At 52.6% G+C, this 25657-nt stretch overlaps 1 protein-coding gene across 1 annotated transcript; it reads right to left on the minus strand.

Annotated features, from left to right (window-relative positions):
* Positions 1 to 1935: 1935 nt before the first annotated feature.
* LOC138487214 (mucin-3B-like) lies at positions 1936 to 20879 on the minus strand. Its single transcript, XM_069613854.1, has 10 exons — positions 20264 to 20879; positions 18935 to 20166; positions 17314 to 18642; positions 11030 to 17217; positions 10016 to 10786; positions 9000 to 9972; positions 7142 to 8297; positions 5912 to 6679; positions 3740 to 4921; positions 1936 to 2978 (listed from the first exon to the last, which is right to left on the minus strand). Exons 1-10 carry the CDS (start codon positions 20877 to 20879, stop codon positions 1936 to 1938), a joined length of 15258 nt encoding a protein of 5085 aa, XP_069469955.1.
* Between the last annotated feature and the right edge of the window lie 4778 nt (positions 20880 to 25657).

Here is a 25657-nt window from a genome sequence, read left to right on the forward strand (position 1 = left end):
CTCACTGCCAGTACTCTGTTACCTCCACTGCCTCACTGCCAGTCCTCTGTTACCTCCACCGCTCATCTGCCAATACTCTGTTACCTCCACTGCCTCACTGCCAGTACTCTGTTACCTCCATTGCCTCACAGCCAGTACTCTGTTACCTCCACTGCCTCACTGGCAGTACTCTGGTACCTCCACTGCCTAACTGCCAGTGCTCTGTTACCTCCACCGCCTCACAGCCAGTAGTCTGTTACCTCCACTGCCCCACTGCCAGTACTACCTCCACTGCCTCACTGCCAGTACTCTGTTACCTCCACTGCCTCACTGCCAGTGCTCTGTTACCTCCACCACATCACTGCCAGTAGTCTGTTACCTTCACCGCCTCACTGCCAGTACTACCTCCACTGCCTTACTGCCAGTACTCTGTTACCTCCACTGCCTCACTGCCAGTGCTTTTTTACCTCCACCGCCTCACTGCCAGTAGTCTGTTACCTCCACCGCCTCACTGCCAGTACTACCTCCACTGCCTCACTGCCAGTACTCTGTTGCCTCCACTGCCTCACTGCTAGTGCTCTGTTACCTCCACCGCCCATCTGTAAATACTCTGTTACCTCCACCGCCTTTATGTCAATCACACTTCAACCACCACAAACTAGATTGCAGGATTTTGCTGCCATGGCTGAGGGCCCGCAGTGGCATTTTCAGCGGATGTGCCTTTGACCGTCGCAAAAGCCTCTTTGAGATCAAGGAACCACATCTGGGCACAGCAGGCATGCTGCCAGCACTGTTGCAGCAGTTCCATGCCTCACTGGTGAAGCGGTGGAACGATCGCACGGTGGGCCTCAATGCCCACATCCTCTGCCACTAGTGGGGCCACCACTGCAAACAGAAGAACTGTGCCTGCCGCAAGAGCCTTAACATGGGCAGTCGGGTACTGTTTGCCCCCAATGCCACCCTGCAAGGTATGTACAATCCCACTGTGAATTGAGTTATGGGCTCAACCTTTTGGGTCACAGGATGGGAGATTGATTGCTGATGTATGGTAGGGTCCAAGGTTTGGCGCCGAACGGTGAGGTGCCAGGGCAGGGGCTCATTCTGCAGCCCTCACCGGTCCATGCAAAGGGGGGGGGGTCTGGTCGGTTTAGGGGGTCACAGATTTCCATCAGGACCATTCCCAGAGCATGGGGGGGATTGCACAGTGCCCCACATGCTAGGTAATCGATGACGCAATGATCATGTAGATGATGATGTCATGATGATGGGTCCCCTGCACAGGATCTAAATATAGATGCCACTGTTTATTGCTTCCTTTGCCCTTCCTGGAGGGGTCGCCATCTTGGCCACCCCCTACTTCCTGTGTCTTCCCCTGCGGGGGGACGGGGCGGGGTCCAAGGAGGTTTAAAGTTTTCGACTGCATCCTAAATGAGTCGATGTTGTTGGACAAGAAACACCATTGACTTTTTTCAATGGCAAGAACTACAGTGCTGGAAATGCTGTGACCCCCACCAGAAGCTGAGTGATGAGTCTTGGAGCACAATGCTGGGAAGGCTGCTCAGCAGGTTGAGTGACTCTGGCTGGGCGTCTGCCTGCGAATCCTATGTTTTTGCCCCAATTTCTTCTGACACATGTTCTATAAAATGCTCTGTTTCAAACTATTACTTAAAATACCAAATCGTGGGGAAAAACCACCAGTGATTCTCTCAGGGATGGGTCTGTCTCCCTCAGCTAGAGCCCCAGAACCCCTGGGTGGGAAAGCCTCGGCACATGAAAGAACAGACTGGGTGGGTGGTACTTTTGTTGCCTTAGAGGAGTGGAATTACCACGTGGATCCGCCCACCCCCTAAAATTGAGAAATGCAGTGAGTAATGCACCCCCAGAATGGAAGCGAAAAATGCCCTCCCTAGAATTCTCCCCAGTGCCAAGTGAGCACCGGGCATCTCTGTGCACAATTCATTTGCTCTGAAAAGGTGACCTTTTCTTTGGGAATCCCAGCTGTGGGGCCACTTTGCCTTCACCAGGGTTCCAGGCAGCTGCTGATGCTGGGTGTAGAAGCTGCTGATGTAGGGTGCGTAGAAGCTGCTGATGCTGGGTGTAGAAGCTGCTGATGCTGGGCGTGTAGAAGCTGCTGATGCTGGGTGTAGAAGCTGCTGATGCTGGGTGTAGAAGCTGCTGATGTAGGGTGCGTAGAAGCTGCTGATGCTGGCTGTAGAAGCTGCTGATGTAGGGTGTGTAGAAGCTGCTGATGCTGGGTGTGTAGAAGCTGCTGATACTGGGTGTGTAGAAGCTGCTGATGCTGGGTGTAGAAGCTGCTGGTGTTGGGTGTGTAGATGCAGCTGATGCTGGGTGCATAGAAGCTGCTGATGCTGGGTGTAGAAGCTGCTGGTGTAGGGTGTGTAGAAGCTGCTGATGCTGGGCGTATAGAAGCTGCTGATGTTGGGTGTGTAGAAGCTGCTGATGCTGGGTGTAGAAGCTGCTGATGCTGGGTGTAGAAGCTGCTGATGCTGGGTGTGTAGAAGCTGCTGATGTTGGGTGTTGGGTGCGTAGAAGCTGCTGATGCTGGCGGTGTAGAAGCTGCTGATGCTGGGTGTGTAGAAGCTGCTGATGCTGGGTGTGTAGAGGCTGCTGATGCAGGGTGTGTAGAAGATGCTGATGCTGGGTGTGTAGAAACTGCTGATGTTGGGTGTGTAGAAGCTGCTGATGCTGGGTGTAGAAGCTGCTGATGCTGGGTGTGTAGAAGCTGCTGATGTTGTGTGTGTAGAATCTGCTGATGCTGGGTGTAGAAGCTGCTGATGCTGGGTGTAGAAGCTGCTGATGCTGGGTGTGTAGAAGCTGCTGATGTAGGGTGTGTAGAATCTGCTGATGCTGGGTGTGTAGAAGCTGTTGATGCTGGGTGTAGAGGCTGCTGATGATGGGTGTGTAGAAGCTGCTGATGCTGGGTGTGTAGAAGCTGCTGGTGTTGGGAGTGTAGAAGCTGCTTATGTAGCGTGTAGAAGCTGCTGATGTAGGGTGTGTAGAAGCTGTTGATGCTGGGTGTGTAGAAGCTGCTGGTGTTGGGTGTGTAGAAGCTGCTGATGTAGGGTGTGTAGAAGCTGCTGATGCTGGTTGTGTAGAAGCTGCTGATGCTGGGTGTGTAGAAGCTGCTGATGTTGGGTGTGTAGAAGCTGCTGGTGTTGGGTGTGTAGAAGCTGCTTATGGTGGGTGTGTAGAAGCTGCTAATGCTGGGTGTAGAAGCTGCTGATGTAGGGTGTAGAAGCTGCTGATGTAGGGTGCGGAGAAGCTGCTGGTGTTGGGTGTGTAGAAGCTGCTGGTGTTGGGTGTGTAGAAGCTGCTGATGCTGGGTGTGTAGAAGCTGCTGGTGTTGGGTGTGTAGAAGCTGCTGATGTAGTGTGTAGAAGCTGCTGATGTAGGGTGTGTAGAAGCTGCTGATGCTGGGTGTGTACAAGCTGCTGATGCTGGGTGTGTAGAAGCTGCTGATGTAGGGTGTTTAGAAGCTGCGGATGCTGGGTGTGTAGAAGCTGCTGATGCTGGGTGTGTAAAAGCTGCTGATGTTGGGTGTGTAGAAGCTGCTGGTGTTGGGTGTGTAGAAGCTGCTTATAGTGGGTGTGTAGAAGCTGCTAATGCTGGGTGTGTAGAAGCTGCTGATGTAGGGTGTGTAGAAGCTGCTGATGCTGGGTGTGTAGAAGCTGCTGATGCTGGGTGGGTAGAATCAGCTGATGCTGGGTGTGTAGAAGCTGCTGATGCTGGGTGTGTAGACGCTGCTGATGCTGGGTGTAGAAGCTGCTGATGTAGGGTGTGTAGAAGCTGCTGGTGTTGGATGTGTACAAGCTGTTGATGCTTGGTATGTAGAAGCTGCTGATGTAGGGTGTGATGATGGGTGCGTAGAAGCTGCTAATGTAGGGTGTGTAGAAGCTGCTGATGCTGGGTGCATAGAAGCTGCTGACGCTGGGTGTGTAGAAGCTGCTGATGTTGGGTGTGTAGAAGCTGCTGGTGTTGGTTGTGTAGAAGCTGCTGATGCTGGGCATGTAGAATCTGCTGATGCTGGGTGTGCAGAAGCTGCTGATGCTGGGTGCGTAGAAGCTGCTGATGCTGGGTGTGTAGACGCTGCTGATGCTGGGTGAGTAGAAGCTGCTGCTGTTGAATGTGTAGAAGCTGCTGATGTAGGGTGTGTAGAAGCTGCTGATGCTGGGTGTGTAGAAGCTGCTGATGCTGGGTGTGTAGAAGCTGCTGATGTAGGGTATGTAGAAGCTGCTGATGCTGGGTGTGTAGAAGCTCCTAATGATGGGTGTGTAGAAGCTGCTGATGCTGGGTGTGTAGAAGCTGCTGATGCTGGGTGTAGAAGCTGCTGATGCTGGGTGTGTAGAAGCTGCTGATGCTGGGTGTGTAGAAGCTGCTGATGCTGGGCGTAGAAGCTGCTGATGCTGGATGTAGATGCTGCTGATGCTGGGTGCGTAGAAGCTGCTGATGCTGGGTGTGTAGACGCTGCTGATGCTGGGTGTGTAGAAGCTGCTGCTGTTGAATGTGTAGAAGCTGCTGATGTAGGGTGTGTAGAAGCTGCTGATGCTGGGTGTGTAGAAGCTGCTGATGCTGGGTGTGTAGAAGCTGCTGATGTAGGGTATGTAGAAGCTGCTGATGCTGGGTGTGTAGAAGCTCCTAATGATGGGTGTGTAGAAGCTGCTGATGCTGGGTGTGTAGAAGCTGCTGATGCTGGGTGTAGAAGCTGCTGATGCTGGGTGTGTAGAAGCTGCTGATGCTGGGTGTGTAGAAGCTGCTGATGCTGGGCGTAGAAGCTGCTGATGCTGGATGTAGATGCTGCTGATGCTGGGTGTGTAGAGGCTGCTGATGCTGGGTGTAGAGGCTTCTGATGATGGGTGTGTAGAAGCTGCTGATGCTGGGTGTGGAGAAGCTGCTGATGCTGGGTGTGTAGAAGCTGCTGATGCTGGGTGTGTAGAAACTGCTGGTGTTGGGTGTGTAGAAGCTGCTGATGCTGGGTGTGTAGAAGCTGCTGATGCTGGGTGTGTAGAAGCTGCTGGTGTTGGGTGTGTAGAAGCTGCTGATGCTGGGAGTAGAAGCTGCTGATGTGGGGTGTGTAGAAATTGCTCATGCTGGGTGTGTAGAGGCTGCTGATGATGGGTGCGTAGAAGCTGCTGATGCTGGGTGCGTAGAAGCTGCTGATGCTGGGTGCGCAGACGCTGCTGATGCTGGGTGTGTAGGAGCTGCTGCTGTTGGGTGTGTAGAAGCTGCTGGTGTTGGGTGTGTAGAAGCTGCTGGTGTTGGGTTTGTAGAAGCTGCTGATGCTGGGTGCGTAGAAGCTGCTGATGCTGGGTGCGTAGAAGCTGCTGATGCTGGGTGCGTAGAAGCTGCTGATGCTGGGTGTAGAAGCTGCTGATGTAGGGTGTGTAGCAGCTGCTGATGCTGGGTGTGTAAAAGCTGCTGATGTAGGGTGTGTAGAAGCTGCTGGTGTTGGGTGTGTAGAAGCTGCTGATGCTGGGTGTGTAGAAGTTGCTGATGTTGGGTGTGTAGAAGCTGCTGATGTTGCGTGTGTAGAAGCTGCTGGTGTTGGGTGTGTAGAAGCAGCTGATGCTGGGTGCGTAGAAGCTGCTGATGCTGGGTGTAGAAGCTGCTGATGTTGGGTGTGTAGAAGCTGCTGATGCTGGGTGTGTAGAAGCTGCTGATGTTGGGTGTGTAGAAGCTGCTGGTGTAGGGTGCGTAGATGCAGCTGATGCTGGGTGTGTAGAAGCTGCTGATGCTGGGAGTAGAAGCTGCTGATGTAGGGTGTGTAGAAGCTGCTGATGCTGGGTGTGTAGAAGCTGCTGATGTAGGGTGTGTAGAAGCTGCTGATGCTGGGTGTGTAGAAGCTGCTGATGTAGGGTGTGTAGAAGCAGCTGATGCTGGGTGTGTAGAAGCTGCTGATGTTGGGTGTGTAGACGCTGCTGGTGTTGGGTGTGTAGAAGCTGCTGGTGTTGGGTCTGTAGAAGCTGCTGATGTAGAGTGTAGAAGCTGCTGATGTAGGGTGTGTAGAAGCTGCTGATGCTGGGTGTGTAGAAACTGCTGATGTTGGGTGTGTAGAAGCTGCTGATGCTGGGTGTAGAAGCTGCTGATGCTGAGTGTAGAAGCTGCTGATGCTGGGTGTGTAGAAGCTGCTGATGTTGGGTGTTGGGTGCGTAGAAGCTGCTGATGCTGGGGGTGTAGAAGCTGCTGATGCTGGGTGTGTAGAAGCTGCTGATGCTGGGTGTGTAGAGGCTGCTGATGCTGGGTGCGTAGACGCTGCTGATGCTGGGTGTGTAGAAGCTGCTGGTGTTGCGTGTGTAGAAGCTGCTGATGTAGGGTGTGTAGAAGCTGCTGATGCTGGGTGTGGAGAAGCTGCTGGTGTTGCGTGTGTAGAAGCTGCTGATGTATGGTGTGTAGAAGCTGCTGATGCTGGGTGTGGAGAAGCTGCTGGTGTTGGGTGTGTAGAAGCTGCTGGTGTTGGGTGTGTAGAAGCTGCTGATGTTGGGTGTGTAGAAGCTGCTGATGCTGGGTGCGTAGACGCTGCTGATGCTGGGTGTGTAGGAGCTGCTGCTGTTGGGTGTGTAGAAGCTGCTGGTGTTGGGTTTGTAGAAGCTGCTGATGCTGGGTGCGTAGAAGCTACTGATGCTGGGTGCGTAGAAGCTGCTGATGCTGGGTGCGTAGAAGCTGCTGATGCTGGGTGTAGAAGCTGCTGATGTAGGGTGTGTAGAAGCTGCTGATGCTGGGTGTGTAAAAGCTGCTGATGTAGGGTGTGTAGAAGCTGCTGGTGTTGGGTGTGTAGAAGCTGCTGATGCTGGGTGTGTAGAAGTTGCTGATGTTGGGTGTGTAGAAGCTGCTGATGTTGCGTGTGTAGAAGCTGCTGGTGTTGGGTGTGTAGAAGCAGCTGATGCTGGGTGCGTAGAAGCTGCTGATGCTGGGTGTAGAAGCTGCTGATGTTGGGTGTGTAGAAGCTGCTGATGCTGGGTGTGTAGAAGCTGCTGATGTTGGGTGTGTAGAAGCTGCTGGTGTAGGGTGGGTAGATGCAGCTGATGCTGGGTGTGTAGAAGCTGCTGATGCTGGGAGTAGAAGCTGCTGATGTAGGGTGTGTAGAAGCTGCTGATGCTGGGTGTGTAGAAGCTGCTGATGTAGGGTGTGTAGAAGCTGCTGATGCTGGGTGTGTAGAAGCTGCTGATGTAGGGTGTGTAGAAGCAGCTGATGCTGGGTGTGTAGAAGCTGCTGATGTTGGGTGTGTAGACGCTGCTGGTGTTGGGTGTGTAGAAGCTGCTGGTGTTGGGTCTGTAGAAGCTGCTGATGTAGGGTGTAGAAGCTGCTGATGTAGGGTGTGTAGAAGCTGCTGTTGCTGGGTGTGTAGAAACTGCTGATGTTGGGTGTGTAGAAGCTGCTGATGCTGGGTGTAGAAGCTGCTGATGCTGAGTGTAGAAGCTGCTGATGCTGGGTGTGTAGAAGCTGCTGATTTTGGGTGTTGGGTGCGTAGAAGCTGCTGATGCTGGGGGTGTATAAGCTGCTGATGCTGGGTGTGTAGAAGCTGCTGATGCTGGGTGTGTAGAGGATGCTGATGCTGGGAGTAGAAGCTGCTGATGTGGGGTGTGTAGAAGTTGCTCATGCTGGGTGTGTAGAGGCTGCTGATGATGGGTGCGTAGAAGCTGCTGATGCTCGGTGCGTAGAAGCTGCTGATGATGGGTGCGTAGACGCTGCTGATGCTGGGTGTGTAGAAGCTGCTGCTGTTGGGTGCGAGGAAAGCTGCTGGTGTTGGGATTGTAGAAGCTGCTGATGCTGGGTGCGTAGAAGCTGCTGATGCTGGGTGCGTAGAAGCTGCTGATGCTGGGTGCGTAGAAGCTGCCGATGCTGGGTGTAGAAGCTGCTGATGTAGGGTGTGTAGAAGCTGCTGGTGTTGGGTGTGTAGAAGCAGCTGATGCTGGGTGTAGAAGCTGCTGATGCTGGGTGTGTAGAAGCTGCTGATGTTGGGTGTGTAGAAGCTGCTGGTGTTGGGTGCGTAGATGCAGCTGATGCTGGGTGCATAGAAGCTGCTGATGCTGGGAGTAGAAGCTGCTGATGTAGGGTGTGTAGAAGCTGCTGGTGTTGGGTGTGTAGAAGCTGCTGATGCTGGGTGTGTAGAAGTTGCTGATGTTGGGTGTGTAGAAGCTGCTGATGTTGCGTGAGTAGACGCTGCTGGTGTTGGGTGTGTAGAAGCAGCTGATGCTGGGTGTAGAAGCTGCTGATGCTGGGTGTGTAGAAGCTGCTGGTGTTGGGTGCGTAGATGCAGCTGATGCTGGGTGCGTAGAAGCTGCTGATGCTGGGAGTAGAAGCTGCTGATGTAGGGTGTGTAGAAGCTGCTGATGCTGGGTGTGTAGAAGCTGCTGATGTAGGGTGTGTAGAAGCTGCTGATGCTGGGTGTGTAGAAGCTGCTGATGTAGGGTGTGTAGAAGCTGCTGATGCTGGGTGTGTAGAAGCTGCTGATGTTGGGTGTGTAGAAGCTGCTGGTGTTGGGTGTGTAGAAGCTGCTGGTGTGGGTGTGTAGAAGCTGCTGATTCTGGGGGTGTAGAAGCTGCTGATGCTGGGTGTGTAGAAGGTACTGATGTAGGGTTTTTAGAAGCTGCTGATGTTGGGTGTGTAGAAGCTGCTGATGCTGGATGTGTAGAAGCAGCTGATGCTGGGTGTGTAGAAGCTGCTGATGCTGGGCGTGTAGAAGCTGCTGATGCTGGGCGTGTAGAAGCTGCTGATGCTGGGTTTGTAGAAGCTGCTGATGCTGGGTGTGTAGAAGCAGCTGCTGATGCTGGGTGTGTAAAAGCTGCTGATGCTGGGTGTGTAGAAGCTGGTGATGCTGGGTGTAGAAGCTGCTGATGCTGGGTGTAGAAGCTGCTGATGTAGGGTGTAGAAGCTGCTGATGTAGGGTGTGTAGAAGCTGCTGATGCTGGGTGTGTAAAAGCTGCTGGTGTTGGGTGTGTAGAAGCTGCTGATGCTGGGTGTGTAGAAGCTGCTATTGCTGGGTGTGTAGAAGCTGCTGATACTGGGTGTAGAAGCTGCTGATGCTGGGTGTAGAAGCTGCAGATGTAGGGTGTAGAAGCTGCTGATGTAGGGTGTGTAGAAGCTGCTGATGCTGGGTGTAGAAGTTGCTGATGTAGGGTGTGTAGAAGCTGCTGGTGTAGGGTGTGTAGAAGCTGCTGATGCTGTGTGTGTAGAAGCTGCTGATGCTGGGTGTGTAGAAGCTGCTTATGTTGGGTGTGTAGAAGCTGCTGGTGTTGGGTGCGTAGAAGCTGCTGATGCTGGGTCTGTAGAAGCTGCTGGTGTTGGATGTGTAGAAGCAGCTGATGCTGGGTGTGTAGACGCTGCTGATGCTGGGTGTAGAAGCAGCTGATGCTGAGTGTGTAGAAGCTGCTGTTGTTGGGTGTGTAGAAGCTGCTGATGCTGGGTGTGTAGAAGCTGCTGATGTAGGGTGTGTAGAAGCTGCTGATGCTGGGTGTGTAGAAGCTGCTGATGCTGGGTGTGTAAAAGCTGCTGATGCTGGGTGTGTAGAAGCTACTGATGTTGGGTGTGTAGAAACTGCTGGTGTTGGGTGTGCAGAAGCTGCTGGTGCTGGGTGTGTAGAAGCTGCTGATGCTGGGTGTGTAGAAGCTGATGGTGTTGCGTTTGTAGAAGCTGCTGATGTTGGGTGTGTAGAAGCTGCTGGTGTTGGATGTGTAGAAGCTGCTGATGCTGGGTGTGTAGAAGCTGCTGATGCTGGATGTGTACAAGCTACTGTTGTTGGGTGGGTAGAAGCTGCTGATGCTGGGTGTGTAGAAGCTGCTGATGCTGGGTGTGTAGAAGCGGCTGATGGTGGGTGTGTAGAAGCAGCTGATGATGGTTGTGTAGGAGCTGCTGATGCTGGGTGTGTAGAAGCTGCTGATGTTGGGTGTGTAGAAGCTGATGGTGTTGGGTGTGTAGAATCTGTTGATGCTGGGTGTGTAGAAGTTGCTGATGCTGGGTGTGTAGAAGCTGCTGATGCTAGGTGTGTAGAAGTTGTTGATGCTGGGTGTGTAGAAGCTGCTGATGCTGGGTGTAGAAGCTGCTGATGTAGGGTGTGTAGAAGTTGCTGGTGTTGGGTGTGTAGAAGCAGCTTATGCTGGGTGCGTAGAAGCTGCTGATGCTTGGTGTAGAAGCTGCTGATGTCGGGTGTGTAGAAGCTGCTGATGCTGGGTGTGTAGAAGCAGCTGATGCTGGGTGTGTAGAAGCTGCTGATGCTGGATGTAGAAGCTGCTGATGCTGGGGGTAGAGGCTGCTGATTCTGGGTGTGTAGAAGCTGCTGATGCTAGGTGTAGAAGCTGCTGATGCTGGGTGTAGAAGCTGCTGATGCTGGGTGTAGAAGCTGCTGGTGCTGGGTGTGTAGAAACTGCTGGTGTTGGGTGTGTAGAAGCTGCTGGTGCTGGGTGTGTAGAAGCTGCTGATGCTGGGTCTGTAGAAGCTGCTGGTGTTGGGTGTGTAGAAGCGGCTGATGTTGGGTGTGTAGAAGCTGCTGGTGTTGGATGTGTAGAAGCTGCTGATGCTGGGTGTGTAGAAGCTGCTGATGCTGGGTGTGTAGAAGCTGCTGTTGTCGGGTGTGTAGAAGCAGCTGATGCTGGGTGCGTAGAAGCTGCTGATGCTGGGTGTGTAGAAGCTGCTGATGCTGGGTGTGTAAAAGCTGCTGGGTGCATAGAAGCTGCTGATGCTGGGTGTGTAGAAGCTGCTGATGCTGGATACGTAGAAGCTGCTGATGCTGGGTGTGTAGAAGCTGCTGGTGTTGGGTGTGTAGAATCTGCTGGTGTTGGGTTTGTAGAGGCTGCTGATGCCGGGTGTTTAGAAGCTGCTGATGTTGGGTGTGTAGAAGCGGCTGATGCTGGGTGCGTAGTAGCTGCTGATGCTGGGTGTAGAAGCTGCTGATGTAGGGTGTGTAGAAGCTGCTGATGTTGGGTGTGTAAAAGCTGCTGATGTAGGGTGTGTAGAAGCTGCGGGTGTTGGGTGTGTAGAAGCTGCTGATGCTGGGTATGTAGAAGCTGCTGATGTTGGGTGTGTAGAAGCTGCTGACGTTGCGTGTGTAGAAGCTGCTGGTGTTGGGTGCAAAGAAGCAGCTGATGCTGGGTGCGCAGAAGCTGCTGATGCTGGGTGTAAAAGCTGCTGATGTTGGGTGTGTAGAAGCTGCTGACGCTGGGTGTGTAGAAGCTGCTGAGGTTGGGTGTGTAAAAGCTGCTGATGCTGGGTGTGTAGAAGCTGCTGATCTTGGGTGTGTAGAAGCTGCTGGTGTTGGGTGTGTAGATGCAGCTGATGCTGGGTGCGTAGAAGCTGCTGATGCTGGGTATAGAAGCTGCTGATGTAGGGTGTGTAGAAGCTGCTGATGCTGGGTGTGTAGAAGCTGCAGCTGCTTGGTTTGTAGAGGCTGCTAATGCAGAGTGTGTAGAAGCTGCTGATGTTGGGTGTGTAGAAGCTGCTGATGTTGGGTGAGTAGAAGCTGCTGGTGTTGGGTGTGTAGAAGCTGCTGATGCTGGGTGTGGAAGCTGCTGATGTAGCGTGTGTAGAAGCTGCTGATACTTCATGTAGAAGCTGCTGATGTAGGGTGTGTAGAAGCTGCTGATGCTGGGTGTGTAGAAGCTGCTGATGCTGGGTGTGTAGAAGCTGATGATGTTGGGTGTGTAGAAGCTGCTGATGCTGGGTGTGTAAAAGCTGCTGATGCTGGGTATGTAGAAGCTGTTGATGCTGGGTGTGTAGAAGCTGATGATTCTGGGTGTGTAGAAGCTGCTGATTTTGGGTGTGTAGAAGCTGCTGATGTTGGGTGTGTAGAAGCTGCTGGTGTTGGGTGTGTAGAAGCAGCTGATGCCGGGTGCGTAGAAGCTGCTGATGCTGGGTGTAGAAGCTGCTGATGTTGGGTGTGTAGAAGCGGCTGATGCTGGGTGCGTAGTAGCTGCTGATGCTGGGTGTAGAAGCTGCTGATGTAGGGTGTGTAGAAGCTGCTGATGTTGGGTGTGTAAAAGCTGCTGATGTAGGGTGTGTAGAAGCTGCGGGTGTTGGGTGTGTAGAAGCTGCTGATGCTGGGTATGTAGAAGCTGCTGATGTTGGGTGTGTAGAAGCTGCTGATGTTGCGTGTGTAGAAGCTGCTGGTTTTGGGTGCAAAGAAGCAGCTGATGCTGGGTGCGCAGAAGCTGCTGATGCTGGGTGTAAAAGCTGCTGATGTTGGGTGTGTAGAAGCTGCTGATGCTGGGTGTGTAGAAGCTGCTGAGGTTGGGTGTGTAAAAGCTGCTGATGCTGGGTGTGTAGAAGCTGCTGATCTTGGGTGTGTAGAAGCTGCTGGTGTTGGGTGTGTAGATGCAGCTGATGCTGGGTGCGTAGAAGCTGCTGATGCTGGGTGTAGAAGCTGCTGATGTAGGGTGTGTAGAAGCTGCTGATGTTGGGTGTGTAAAAGCTGCTGATGTAGGGTGTGTAGAAGCTGCGGGTGTTGGGTGTGTAGAAGCTGCTGATGCTGGGTATGTAGAAGCTGCTGATGTTGGGTGTGTAGAAGCTGCTGATGTTGCGTGTGTAGAAGCTGCTGGTGTTGGGTGCGTAGTAGCTGCTGATGCTGGGTGTAGAAGCTGCTGATGTAGGGTGTGTAGAAGCTGCTGATGTTGGGTGTGTAAAAGCTGCTGATGTAGGGTGTGTAGAAGCTGCGGGTGTTGGGTGTGTAGAAGCTGCTGATGCTGGGTATGTAGAAGCTGCTGATGTTGGGTGTGTAGAAGCTGCTGATGTTGCGTGTGTAGAAGCTGCTGGTGTTGGGTGCAAAGAAGCAGCTGATGCTGGGTGCGCAGAAGCTGCTGATGCTGGGTGTAAAAGCTGCTGATGTAGGGTGTGTAGAAGCTGCTGATGTTGGGTGTGTAAAAGCTGCTGATGTAGGGTGTGTAGAAGCTGTGGGTGTTGGGTGTGTAGAAGCTGCTGATGCTGGGTATGTAGAAGCTGCTGATGTTGGGTGTGTAGAAGCTGCTGATGTTGCGTGTGTAGATACTGCTGGTGTTGGGTGCAAAGAAGCAGCTGATGCTGGGTGCGCAGAAGCTGCTGATGCTGGGTGTAAAAGCTGCTGATGTTGGGTGTGTAGAAGCTGCTGACGCTGGGTGTGTAGAAGCTGCTGAGGTTGGGTGTGTAAAAGCTGCTGATGCTGGGTGTGTAGAAGCTGCTGATCTTGGGTGTGTAGAAGCTGCTGGTGTTGGGTGTGTAGATGCAGCTGATGCTGGGTGCGTAGAAGCTGCTGATGCTGGGTATAGAAGCTGCTGATGTAGGGTGTGTAGAAGCTGCTGATGCTGGGTGTGTAGAAGCTGCAGCTGCTTGGTTTGTAGAGGCTGCTAATGCAGAGTGTGTAGAAGCTGCTGATGTTGGGTGTGTAGAAGCTGCTGATGTTGGGTGAGTAGAAGCTGCTGGTGTTGGGTGTGTAGAAGCTGCTGATGCTGGATGTGGAAGCTGCTGATGTAGCGTGTGTAGAAGCTGCTGATACTTCATGTAGAAGCTGCTGATGTAGGGTGTGTAGAAGCTGCTGATGCTGGGTGTGTAGAAGCTGCTGATGCTGGGTGTGTAGAAGCTGATGATGTTGGGTGTGTAGAAGCTGCTGATGCTGGGTGTGTAAAAGCTGCTGATGCTGGGTATGTAGAAGCTGTTGATGCTGGGTGTGTAGAAGCTGCTGATTCTGGGTGTGTAGAAGCTGCTGATGCCGGGTGCGTAGAAGCTGCTGATGCTGGGTGTAGAAGCTGCTGATGTTGGGTGTGTAGAAGCGGCTGATGCTGGGTGCGTAGTAGCTGCTGATGCTGGGTGTAGAAGCTGCTGATGTAGGGTGTGTAGAAGCTGCTGATGTTGGGTGTGTAAAAGCTGCTGATGTAGGGTGTGTAGAAGCTGCGGGTGTTGGGTGTGTAGAAGCTGCTGATGCTGGGTATGTAGAAGCTGCTGATGTTGGGTGTGTAGAAGCTGCTGATGTTGCGTGTGTAGAAGCTGCTGGTGTTGGGTGCAAAGAAGCAGCTGATGCTGGGTGCGCAGAAGCTGCTGATGCTGGGTGTAAAAGCTGCTGATGTTGGGTGTGTAGAAGCTGCTGATGCTGGGTGTGTAGAAGCTGCTGAGGTTGGGTGTGTAAAAGCTGCTGATGCTGGGTGTGTAGAAGCTGCTGATCTTGGGTGTGTAGAAGCTGCTGGTGTTGGGTGTGTAGATGCAGCTGATGCTGGGTGCGTAGAAGCTGCTGATGCTGGGTGTAGAAGCTGCTGATGTAGGGTGTGTAGAAGCTGCTGATGTTGGGTGTGTAAAAGCTGCTGATGTAGGGTGTGTAGAAGCTGCGGGTGTTGGGTGTGTAGAAGCTGCTGATGCTGGGTATGTAGAAGCTGCTGATGTTGGGTGTGTAGAAGCTGCTGATGTTGCGTGTGTAGAAGCTGCTGGTGTTGGGTGCGTAGTAGCTGCTGATGCTGGGTGTAGAAGCTGCTGATGTAGGGTGTGTAGAAGCTGCTGATGTTGGGTGTGTAAAAGCTGCTGATGTAGGGTGTGTAGAAGCTGCGGGTGTTGGGTGTGTAGAAGCTGCTGATGCTGGGTATGTAGAAGCTGCTGATGTTGGGTGTGTAGAAGCTGCTGATGTTGCGTGTGTAGAAGCTGCTGGTGTTGGGTGCAAAGAAGCAGCTGATGCTGGGTGCGCAGAAGCTGCTGATGCTGGGTGTAAAAGCTGCTGATGTTGGGTGTGTAGAAGCTGCTGATGCTGGGTGTGTAGAAGCTGCTGAGGTTGGGTGTGTAAAAGCTGCTGATGCTGGGTGTGTAGAAGCTGCTGATCTTGGGTGTGTAGAAGCTGCTGGTGTTGGGTGTGTAGATGCAGCTGATGCTGGGTGCGTAGAAGCTGCTGATGCTGGGTATAGAAGCTGCTGATGTAGGGTGTGTAGAAGCTGCTGATGCTGGGTGTGTAGAAGCTGCAGCTGCTTGGTTTGTAGAGGCTGCTAATGCAGAGTGTGTAGAAGCTGCTGATGTTGGGTGTGTAGAAGCTGCTGATGTTGGGTGAGTAGAAGCTGCTGGTGTTGGGTGTGTAGAAGCTGCTGATGCTGGGTGTGGAAGCTGCTGATGTAGCGTGTGTAGAAGCTGCTGATACTTCATGTAGAAGCTGCTGATGTAGGGTGTGTAGAAGCTGCTGATGCTGGGTGTGTAGAAGCTGCTGATGCTGGGTGTGTAGAAGCTGATGATGTTGGGTGTGTAGAAGCTGCTGATGCTGGGTGTGTAAAAGCTGCTGATGCTGGGTATGTAGAAGCTGTTGATGCTGGGTGTGTAGAAGCTGCTGATTCTGGGTGTGTAGAAGCTGCTGATTTTGGGTGTGTAGAAGCTGCTGATGTTGGGTGTGTAGAAGCTGCTGGTGTTGGGTGTGTAGAAGCAGCTGATGCCGGGTGCGTAGAAGCTGCTGATGCTGGGTGTAGAAGCTGCTGATGTAGGGTGTGTAGAAGCTGCTGATGCAGGGTGTAGAAGCTGCTGATGTAGGGTGTGTAGAAGCTGCTGATGCTGGGTGTGTTGAAACTGCTGATGCTGGTGTGTAGAAGCTGTTGATGCTGGGTGTGTAGAAGCTGCTGATGTTGGGTGTGTAGAAGCAGCTGATGTTGGTTGTGGAGAAGCTGCTGGTGTTGGGTGTGCAGAAGCTGCCGGTGTTTGGTGTGTAGAAGCTGCTGATGCTGGGTGTGTAGAAGCTGCTGATACTGGGTGTGTAGAAGCTGCTGATGCTGGGTGTGTAGAAGCAGCTGATGTTGGGTGTGTAGAAGCTGCTGATGTTGCGTGTGTAGAAGCTGCTGGTGTTGGGTGCAAAGAAGCAGCTGATGCTGGGTGCGCAGAAGCTGCTGATGCTGGGTGTAGAAGCTGCTGATGTTGGGTGTTTAAAAGCTTCTGATGTAGGGTGTGTAGAAGCTGCTGGTGTTGGGTGTGTAGAAGCTGCTGATGCTGGGTATGTAGAAGCTGCTGATGTTGGGTGTGTAGAAGCTGCTGATGTTGCGTGTGTAGAAGCTGCTGGTGTTGGGTGCAAAGAAGCAGCTGATGCTGGGTGCGCAGAAGCTGCTGATGCTGGGTGTAGAAGCTGCTGATGTTGGGTGTGTAGAAGCTGCTGATGCTGGGTGTGTAGAAGCTGCTGAGGTTGGGTGTGTAAAAGCTGCTGATGCTGGGTGTGTAGAAGCTGCAGATCTTGGGTGTGTAGAAGCTGCTGGTGTTGGGTGTGTAGATGCAGCTGATGCTGGGTGCGTAGAAGCTGCTGATGCTGGGTATAGAAGCTGCTGATGTAGGGTGTGTAGAAGCTGCTGGTGTTGGGTGTGTAGAAGCAGCTGATGCCGGGTGCGTAGAAGCTGCTGATGCTGGGTGTAGAAGCTGCTGATGTAGGGTGTGTAGAAGCTGCTGATGCAGGGTGTAGAAGCTGCTGATGTAGGGTGTGTAGAAGCTGCTGATGCTGGGTGTGTTGAAACTGCTGATGCTGGTGTCTAGAAGCTGTTGATGCTGGGTGTGTAGAAGCTGCTGATGTTGGGTGTGTAGAAGCAGCTGATGTTGGTTGTGGAGAAGCTGCTGGTGTTGGGTGTGCAGAAGCTGCCGGTGTTTGGTGTGTAGAAGCTGCTGATGCTGGGTGTGTAGAAGCTGCTGATACTGGGTGTGTAGAAGCTGCTGATGCTGGGTGTGTAGAAGCAGCTGATGTTGGGTGTGTAGAAGCTGCTGATGTTGCGTGTGTAGAAGCTGCTGGTGTTGGGTGCAAAGAAGCAGCTGATGCTGGGTGCGCAGAAGCTGCTGATGCTGGGTGTAGAAGCTGCTGATGTTGGGTGTGTAAAAGCTTCTGATGTAGGGTGTGTAGAAGCTGCTGATGTTGGGTGTGTAGAAGCTGCTGATGCTGGGTATGTAGAAGCTGCTGATGTTGGGTGTGTAGAAGCTGCTGATGTTGCGTGTGTAGAAGCTGCTGGTGTTGGGTGCAAAGAAGCAGCTGATGCTGGGTGCGCAGAAGCTGCTGATGCTGGGTGTAGAAGCTGCTGATGTTGGGTGTGTAGAAGCTGCTGATGCTGGGTGTGTAGAAGCTGCTGAGGTTGGGTGTGTAAAAGCTGCTGATGCTGGGTGTGTAGAAGCTGCAGATCTTGGGTGTATAGAAGCTGCTGGTGTTGGGTGTGTAGATGCAGCTGATGCTGGGTGCGTAGAAGCTGCTGATGCTGGGTGTAGAAGCTGCTGATGTAGGGTGTGTAGAAGCTGCTGATGCTGGGTGTGTAGAAGCTGCAGCTGCTTGGTTTGTAGAGGCTGCTAATGCAGAGTGTGTAGAAGCTGCTGATGTTGGGTGTGTAGAAGCTGCTGATGTTGGGTGAGTAGAAGCTGCTGGTGTTGGTGTGTAGAAACTGCTGATGCTGGGTGTGGAAGCTGCTGATGTAGCGTGTGTAGACGCTGCTGATACTTAATGTAGAAGCTGCTGATGTAGGGTGCGTAGAAGCTGCTGATGCTGGGTGTGTAGAAGCTGCTGATGCTGGGTGTGTAGAAGCTGATGATGTTGGGTGTGTAGAAGCTGCTGATGCTGGGTGTGTAAAAGCTGCTGATGCTGGGTATGTAGAAGCTGTTGATGCTGGGTGTGTAGAAGCTGGTGATTCTGGGTGTGTAGAAGCTGCTGATTTTGGGTGTGTAGAAGCTGCTGATGTTGGGTGTGTAGAAGCTGCTGGTGTTGGGTGTGTAGAAGCAGCTGATGCCGGGTGCGTAGAAGCTGCTGATGCTGGGTGTAGAAGCTGCTGATGTAGGGTGTGTAGAAGCTGCTGATGCAGGGTGTAGAAGCTGCTGATGTAGGGTGTGTAGAAGCTGCTGATGCTGGGTGTGTTGAAACTGCTGATGCTGGTGTGTAGAAGCTGTTGATGCTGGGTGTGTAGAAGCTGCTGATGTTGGGTGTGTAGAAGCAGCTGATGTTGGTTGTGGAGAAGCTGCTGGTGTTTGGTGTGCAGAAGCTGCCGGTGTTTGGTGTGTAGAAGCTGCTGATGCTGGGTGTGTAGAAGCTGCTGATACTGGGTGTGTAGAAGCTGCTGATGCTGGGTGTGTAGAAGCAGCTGATGTTGGGTGTGTAGAAGCTGCTGATGTTGCGTGTGTAGAAGCTGCTGGTGTTGGGTGCAAAGAAGCAGCTGATGCTGGGTGCGCAGAAGCTGCTGATGCTGGGTGTAGAAGCTGCTGATGTTGGGTGTGTAAAAGCTTCTGATGTAGGGTGTTTAGAAGCTGCTGGTGTTGGGTGTGTAGAAGCTGCTGATGCTGGGTATGTAGAAGCTGCTGATGTTGGGTGTGTAGAAGCTGCTGATGTTGCGTGTGTAGAAGCTGCTGGTGTTGGGTGCAAAGAAGCAGCTGATGCTGGGTGCGCAGAAGCTGCTGATGCTGGGTGTAGAAGCTGCTGATGTTGGGTGTGTAGAAGCTGCTGATGCTGGGTGTGTAGAAGCTGCTGAGGTTGGGTGTGTAAAAGCTGCTGATGCTGGGTGTGTAGAAGCTGCAGATCTTGGGTGTGTAGAAGCTGCTGGTGTTGGGTGTGTAGATGCAGCTGATGCTGGGTGCGTAGAAGCTGCTGATGCTGGGTATAGAAGCTGCTGATGTAGGGTGTGTAGAAGCTGCTGGTGTTGGGTGTGTAGAAGCAGCTGATGCCGGGTGCGTAGAAGCTGCTGATGCTGGGTGTAGAAGCTGCTGATGTAGGGTGTGTAGAAGCTGCTGATGCAGGGTGTAGAAGCTGCTGATGTAGGGTGTGTAGAAGCTGCTGATGCTGGGTGTGTTGAAGCTGCTGATGTAGGGTGTGTAGAAGCTGCTGATGCTGGGTGTGTTGAAACTGCTGATGCTGGTGTGTAGAAGCTGTTGATGCTGGGTGTGTAGAAGCTGCTGATGTTGGGTGTGTAGAAGCAGCTGATGTTGGTTGTGGAGAAGCTGCTGGTGTTGGGTGTGCAGAAGCTGCCGGTGTTTGGTGTGTAGAAGCTGCTGATGCTGGGTGTGTAGAAGCTGCTGATACTGGGTGTGTAGAAGCTGCTGATGCTGGGTGTGTAGAAGCAGCTGATGTTGGGTGTGTAGAAGCTGCTGATGTTGCGTGTGTAGAAGCTGCTGGTGTTGGGTGCAAAGAAGCAGCTGATGCTGGGTGCGCAGAAGCTGCTGATGCTGGGTGTAGAAGCTGCTGATGTTGGGTGTGTAAAAGCTTCTGATGTAGGGTGTGTAGAAGCTGCTGATGTTGGGTGTGTAGAAGCTGCTGATGCTGGGTATGTAGAAGCTGCTGATGTTGGGTGTGTAGAAGCTGCTGATGTTGCGTGTGTAGAAGCTGCTGGTGTTGGGTGCAAAGAAGCAGCTGATGCTGGGTGCGCAGAAGCTGCTGATGCTGGGTGTAGAAGCTGCTGATGTTGGGTGTGTAGAAGCTGCTGATGCTGGGTGTGTAGAAGCTGCTGAGGTTGGGTGTGTAAAAGCTGCTGATGCTGGGTGTGTAGAAGCTGCAGATCTTGGGTGTATAGAAGCTGCTGGTGTTGGGTGTGTAGATGCAGCTGATGCTGGGTGCGTAGAAGCTGCTGATGCTGGGTGTAGAAGCTGCTGATGTAGGGTGTGTAGAAGCTGCTGATGCTGGGTGTGTAGAAGCTGCAGCTGCTTGGTTTGTAGAGGCTGCTAATGCAGAGTGTGTAGAAGCTGCTGATGTTGGGTGTGTAGAAGCTGCTGATGTTGGGTGAGTAGAAGCTGCTGGTGTTGGTGTGTAGAAACTGCTGATGCTGGGTGTGGAAGCTGCTGATGTAGCGTGTGTAGAAGCTGCTGATACTTCATGTAGAAGCTGCTGATGTAGGGTGCGTAGAAGCTGCTGATGCTGGGTGTGTAGAAGCTGCTGATGCTGGGTGTGTAGAAACTGATGATGTTGGGTGTGTAGAAGCTGCTGATGCTGGGTGTGTAAAAGCTGCTGATGCTGGGTATGTAGAAGCTGTTGATGCTGGGTGTGTAGAAGCTGCTGATTCTGGGTGTGTAGAAGCTGCTGATTTTGGGTGTGTAGAAGCTGCTGATGTTGGGTGTGTAGAAGCTGCTGGTGTTGGGTGAGTAGAAGCAGCTGATGCCGGGTGCGTAGAAGCTGCTGATGCTGGGTGTAGAAGCTGCTGATGTAGGGTGTGTAGAAGCTGCTGATTACATGGTGTAGAAGCTGCTGATGTAGGGTGTGTAGAAGCTGCTGATGCTGGGTGTGTTGAAACTGCTGATGCTGGTGTGTAGAAGCTGTTGATGCTGGGTGTGTAGAAGCTCCTGATGTTGGGTGTGTAGAAGCAGCTGATGTTGGCTGTGGAGAAGCTGCTGGTGTTGGGTGTGTAGAAGCTGCTGATACTGGGTGTGTAGAAGCTGCTGATGCTGGGTGTGTAGAAGCTGCTGATGTTGGGTGTGTAGAAGCTGCTGATGATGGGTGTATAGGAGCTGCTGATGCTGGGTGTGTAGAAGCTGTTGATACTCGGTGTGTAGAGGCTGTTGATGCTGAGTTTGTAGAAGCTGCTAATGCTGGGTGCGCAGAACCTGCTGATGCTGGGTTCGTAGAGGCCACTGTTGTTGGGTGTGTGGAAGCTGCTGATGTTGGGTCTGTAGAAGCTGCTGGTGTTGGGTGTGTAGAAGCAGCTGATGCTGGGTGTGTAGAAGCTGCTGATGCTGGGTGTGTAGAAGCTGTTGATGCTCAGTGTGTAGAGGCTGTTGATGCTGGGTGTATAGAAGCTGCTGATGCTGGGTGTGTAGGAGCTGCTGATGCTGGGTGCGTAGAAGCTGCTGATGCTGGGTGCGTAGAAGCTGCTGATGCTGGGTGCATCGAAGCTGCTGATGCTGGGTGCGTAGAGGCACTTAGCTTTAAACAGCGTGTGTCCAGTGCTAGCATTGTTGCAGCAAGACACATCAGCTCCTGTTGGAACATTTGTCCCTGGTGCTATTGGTGCAAGACAGATCAGACCCTGTTCGTACATGCATCCCTGGTGCTATTGGTGCTTGTCAGTCCCCGTTGGTACATGCGTCCCTGGTGCTATTGGTGCAAGACACATCAGCCCTTATTGGTACATGCGTCCCTGGTGCTATTGGTGCAAGAAACATCAGCCCCTGTTGGTACATGCGTCCGAGGTGCTATTGGTGCAAGACACATCAGCCCCTGTTGGTACATGCGTCACTGGTGCTATTGGTGCAAGTCACATCAGTCCCTGTTGGTACATGCGTCCCTGCTGCTATTGGTGCAAGACACATCAGTCCCTGTTGGTACATGCGTCTCTGGTTCTATTGGTGCAAGACACACCAGTCCCCATTGGTACATGCATCCCTGGTGCTATTGGTGCAGGACACAAGACACATCAGTCCCCATTGGTACATGTGTCCCTGGTGCTATTGGTGCAAGACACATCAGTCCCTGTTGGTACATGCGTCCCTGGTGCTATAGGTGCAAGACACATCAGTCCCTGTAGGTACATGCATCCGTAGTGCTATTGCTGCAAGACACATCAGCCCCCATTGGTACATGTGTCCCTGGTGCTATTGGAGCAAGACACATCGGTCCCGTTGGAACATGCGTCCCTGGTGTAATTGGTGCAAGACACATCAGTCCCCGTTGGTACATGCGTCCCTGGTGCTATTGAGGCAAGACACATCAATCCCCGTTGGTACACGCGTCCCTGGTGCTATTGGTGCAAGCCACATCAGTCCCCGTTGGTACATGTGTCCCGGTGCTATTGGTGCAAGACACATCAGTCCCTGTTGGTACATCAGTCCCTGGTGCTAATGCATCCCTGGTGCTATTGGTGCACATCAGTCCCCGTTGGTACATGGTCCCTGGTGCTATTGGTGCAAGACACATCTGTCCCCGTTGGTACCTGCATTCCTGGTGCTATTGGTGCAAGACACATCAGTCCCTGTTGGTTCGTGCGTCCCTGGTGCTCTTGGTGCAAGACACATCAGTCCCCGTTGGTACATGCATCCCTGGTGCTATTGAGGCAAAACACATCAATCCCCGTTGGTACACGCGTCCCTGGTGCTATTGGTGCAAGACACATCAGTCCCCGTTGGTACATGTGTCCCGGTGCTATTGGTGCAAGACACATCAGTCCCTGTTGGTACATGAGTCCCTGGTGCTAATGCATCCCTGGTGCTATTGGTGCACATCAGTCCCCGTTGGTACATGGTCCCTGGTGCTATTGGTGCAAGACACATCTGTCCTCGTTGGTACCTGCATTCCTGGTGCTATTGGTGCAAGACACATCAGTCCCTGTTGGTTTGTGCGTCCCTGGTGCTCTTGGTGCAAGACACATCAGTCCCTGTTGGTATATGCGTACCTGGTGCTATTGGTGCACATCAGTCCCCGTCGGTACATGTGTCCCTGGTGCTATTGGTGCAAGACACATCAGTCCCTGTTGGTACATGCGTCCCTGGTGCTATTGGTGCAAGAAACATCAGTCCCTGTTGGTACATGCATCCGTAGTGCTATTGGTGCAAGACACATCAGCCCCCATTGGTACATGTGTCCCTGGTGCTATTGGAGCAAGACACATCAGTCCCGTTGGTACATTTGTCCCTGGTGCTATTGGTGCAAGACACTTCAGTCCCTGTTGGTACATGCATCCCTGGTGCTATTGGTGCACATCAGTCCCCGTTGGTACATGCGTCCCTGGTGCTATTGGTGCAAGCCACATCAGCCCTTATTGGTACATGTGTCCCTGGTGCTATTGGTGCAAGACACATCAGCCCCTGTTGGTACATGCGTCCTTGGTGCTATTGGTGCAAGTCACATCAGTTCCTGTTGGTACATGCGTCCCTGCTGCTATTGGTGCAAGACACATCAGTCCCTGTTGGTACATGCGTCCCTGGTGCTATTGGTGCAAGACACACCAGTCCCCATTGGTACATGTGTCCCTGGTGCTATTGGTGCAGGACACAAGACACATCAGTCCCCGTTGGTACATGTGTCCCTGGTGCTATTGGTGCAAGACACATCAGTCCCTGTTGGTACATGCGTCACTGGTGCTATTGGTGCAAGACACATCAGTCCCTGTTTTTACATGCATCTGTAGTGCTATTGGTGCAAGACACATCAGCCCCCATTGGTCCATGTGTCCCTGGTGCTATTGGAGCAACACACATCAGTACCGTTGGTACATGCGTCCCTGGTGCTATTGGTGCAAGACACATCAGTCCCTGTTGGTACATGTGTCCCTGGTGCTATTGGTGCAATACACATCAGTCCCCGTTGGTACATGTGTCCCGGTGCTATTGGTGCAAGACACATGAGTCCCTGTTGGTACATGAGTCCCTGGTGCTCTTGGTGCAAGACACATCAGTCCCCGTTGGTACATGCATCCCTGGTGCTATTGGTGCAAGACACATCAGTCCCTGTTGGTATATGCGTACCTGGTGCTATTGGTGCACATCAGTCCCCGTCGGTACATGTGTCCCTGGTGCTATTGGTGCAAGACACATCAGTCCCTGTTGGTACATGCGTCCCTGGTGCTATTGGTGCAAGAAACATCAGTCCCTGTTGGTACATGCATCCGTAGTGCTATTGGTGCAAGACACATCAGTCCCCATTGGTACATGTGTCCCTGGTGCTATTGGAGCAAGACACATCAGTCCCGTTGGTACATTTGTCCCTGGTGCTATTGGTGCAAGACACTTCAGTCCCTGTTGGTACATGCATCCCTGGTGCTATTGGTGCACATCAGTCCCCGTTGGTACATGCGTCCCTGGTGCTATTGGTGCAAGACACATCAGCCCTTATTGGTACATGTGTCCCTGGTGCTATTGGTGCAAGACACATCAGCCCCTGTTGGTGCATGCGTCCTTGGTGCTATTGGTGCAAGACACATCAGCCCCTGTTGGCACATGCGTCCTTGGTGCTATTGGTGCAAGTCACATCAGTTCCTGTTGGTACAAGCGTCCCTGCTGCTATTGGTGCAAGACACATCAGTCCCTGTTGGTACATGCGTCCCTGGTGCTATTGGTGCAAGACACACCAGTCCCCATTGGTACATGCGTCCCTGGTGCTATTGGTGCAGGACACAAGGCACATCAGTCCCCGTTGGTACATGAGTCCCTGGTGCTATTGGTGCAAGACACATCAGTCCCTGTTGGTACATGCGTCACTGGTGCTATTGGTGCAAGACACATCAGTCCCTGTTGGTACATGCATCCGTAGTGCTATTGGTGCAAGACACATCAGCCCCCATTGGTCCATGTGTCCCTGGTGCTATTGGAGCAAGACACATCAGTCACGTTGGTACATGCGTCCCTGGTGCTATTGGTGCAAGACACATAAGTCCCTGTTGGTACATGTGTCCCTGGTGCTATTGGTGCAATACACATCAGTCCCCGTTGGTACATGTGTCCCGGTGCTATTGGTGCAAGACACATCAGTCCCTGTTGGTATATGAGTCCCTGGTGCTAATGCATACTTGGTGCTATTGGTGCACATCAGTACCCGTTGGAACATGCGTCCCTGGTGCTATTGCGCCCTGGTGCTATTGGGGCAAAACACATCAGTCCACGTTGGTACATGCGTCCCTGGTGCTATTGGGGCAACACACATCAGTCCCCATTGGTACATGCATCCCTGGTGATTTTGGTGCAAGACACATCATTCCCCGTAGGTACATGCGTCCCTGGTGCTATTGGTGAACATCAGTCCAGTTTGGTACATGCGTCCGTGGTGCTATTGGTGCAAGACACATCAGTCCCCGTTGGTACATGCATCCCTGGTGCTATTGGTTTAAGACACATCAGTCCCCGTTGGTGCATGCGTCCCTGGTGCTATTGGGGCAAGACACATCAGTCCCCATTGGTACATGCGTCCCTGGTGCTATTGGGGCAAGACACATCAGTCCCTGTTGGTACATGTGTCCCTGGTGCTAATGGGGCAAGACACACCAGTCCCCGTTGGTACATGCGTCCCTGGTGCAATTGGTGCGAGACACATCAGTCCCCATTGGTACATGCATCCCTGGTGCTATTGGGGCAAGACACATCAGTCCCCGTTGGTACATGCATCCCTGGTGCTATTGGTGCACATCAGTACAGTTTGGTACATGCGTCCGTGGTGCTATTGGTGCAAGACACATCAGTCCCCGTTGGTATATGCACCCCTGGTGCTATTGGTGTAAGACACATCAGTCCCCGTTGGTACATGGTTCCCTGGTGCTATTGGTGCAAGACACATCAGTCCCCGTTGGTACATGCCTCCCTGGTGCTATTGGTGCACATCTGTCCCCGTTGGTACACTCGCCTCTGGTGCTATTGGTGCAAGACACATCAGTCGCAATTGTTACATGCGTCCCTGGTACTATTGGTGCAAGACACATCAGTCCCCGTTGGTACATGCGTCCCTGGTGCTATTGGTGCAAGACACATCAGTCCCTGTTGGTACATGCGTCACTGGTGCTATTGGTGCAAGACACATCAGTCCCTGTTGGTACATGCATCCGTAGTGCTATTGGTGCAAGACACATCAGCCCCCATTGGTCCATGTGTCCCTGGTGCTATTGGAGCAAGACACATCAGTCCCGTTGGTACATGCGTCCCTGGTGCTATTGGTGCAAGACACATCAGTCCCTGTTGGTACATGTGTCCCTGGTGCTATTGGTGCAAGACACATCAGTCCCTGTTGGTACATGAGTCCCTGGTGCTAATGCATCCCTGGTGCTATTGGTGCACATCAGTCCCCGTTGGTACATGATTCCTGGTGCTATTGGTGCAAGACACATCAGTCCCTGTT

This window comes from Ambystoma mexicanum, chromosome 9 (assembly GCF_040938575.1).
Source record: "Ambystoma mexicanum isolate Mex_15411 chromosome 9, UKY_AmexF1_1, whole genome shotgun sequence".
In the NCBI taxonomy this organism is placed as follows: Eukaryota; Metazoa; Chordata; class Amphibia; order Caudata; family Ambystomatidae; genus Ambystoma; species Ambystoma mexicanum.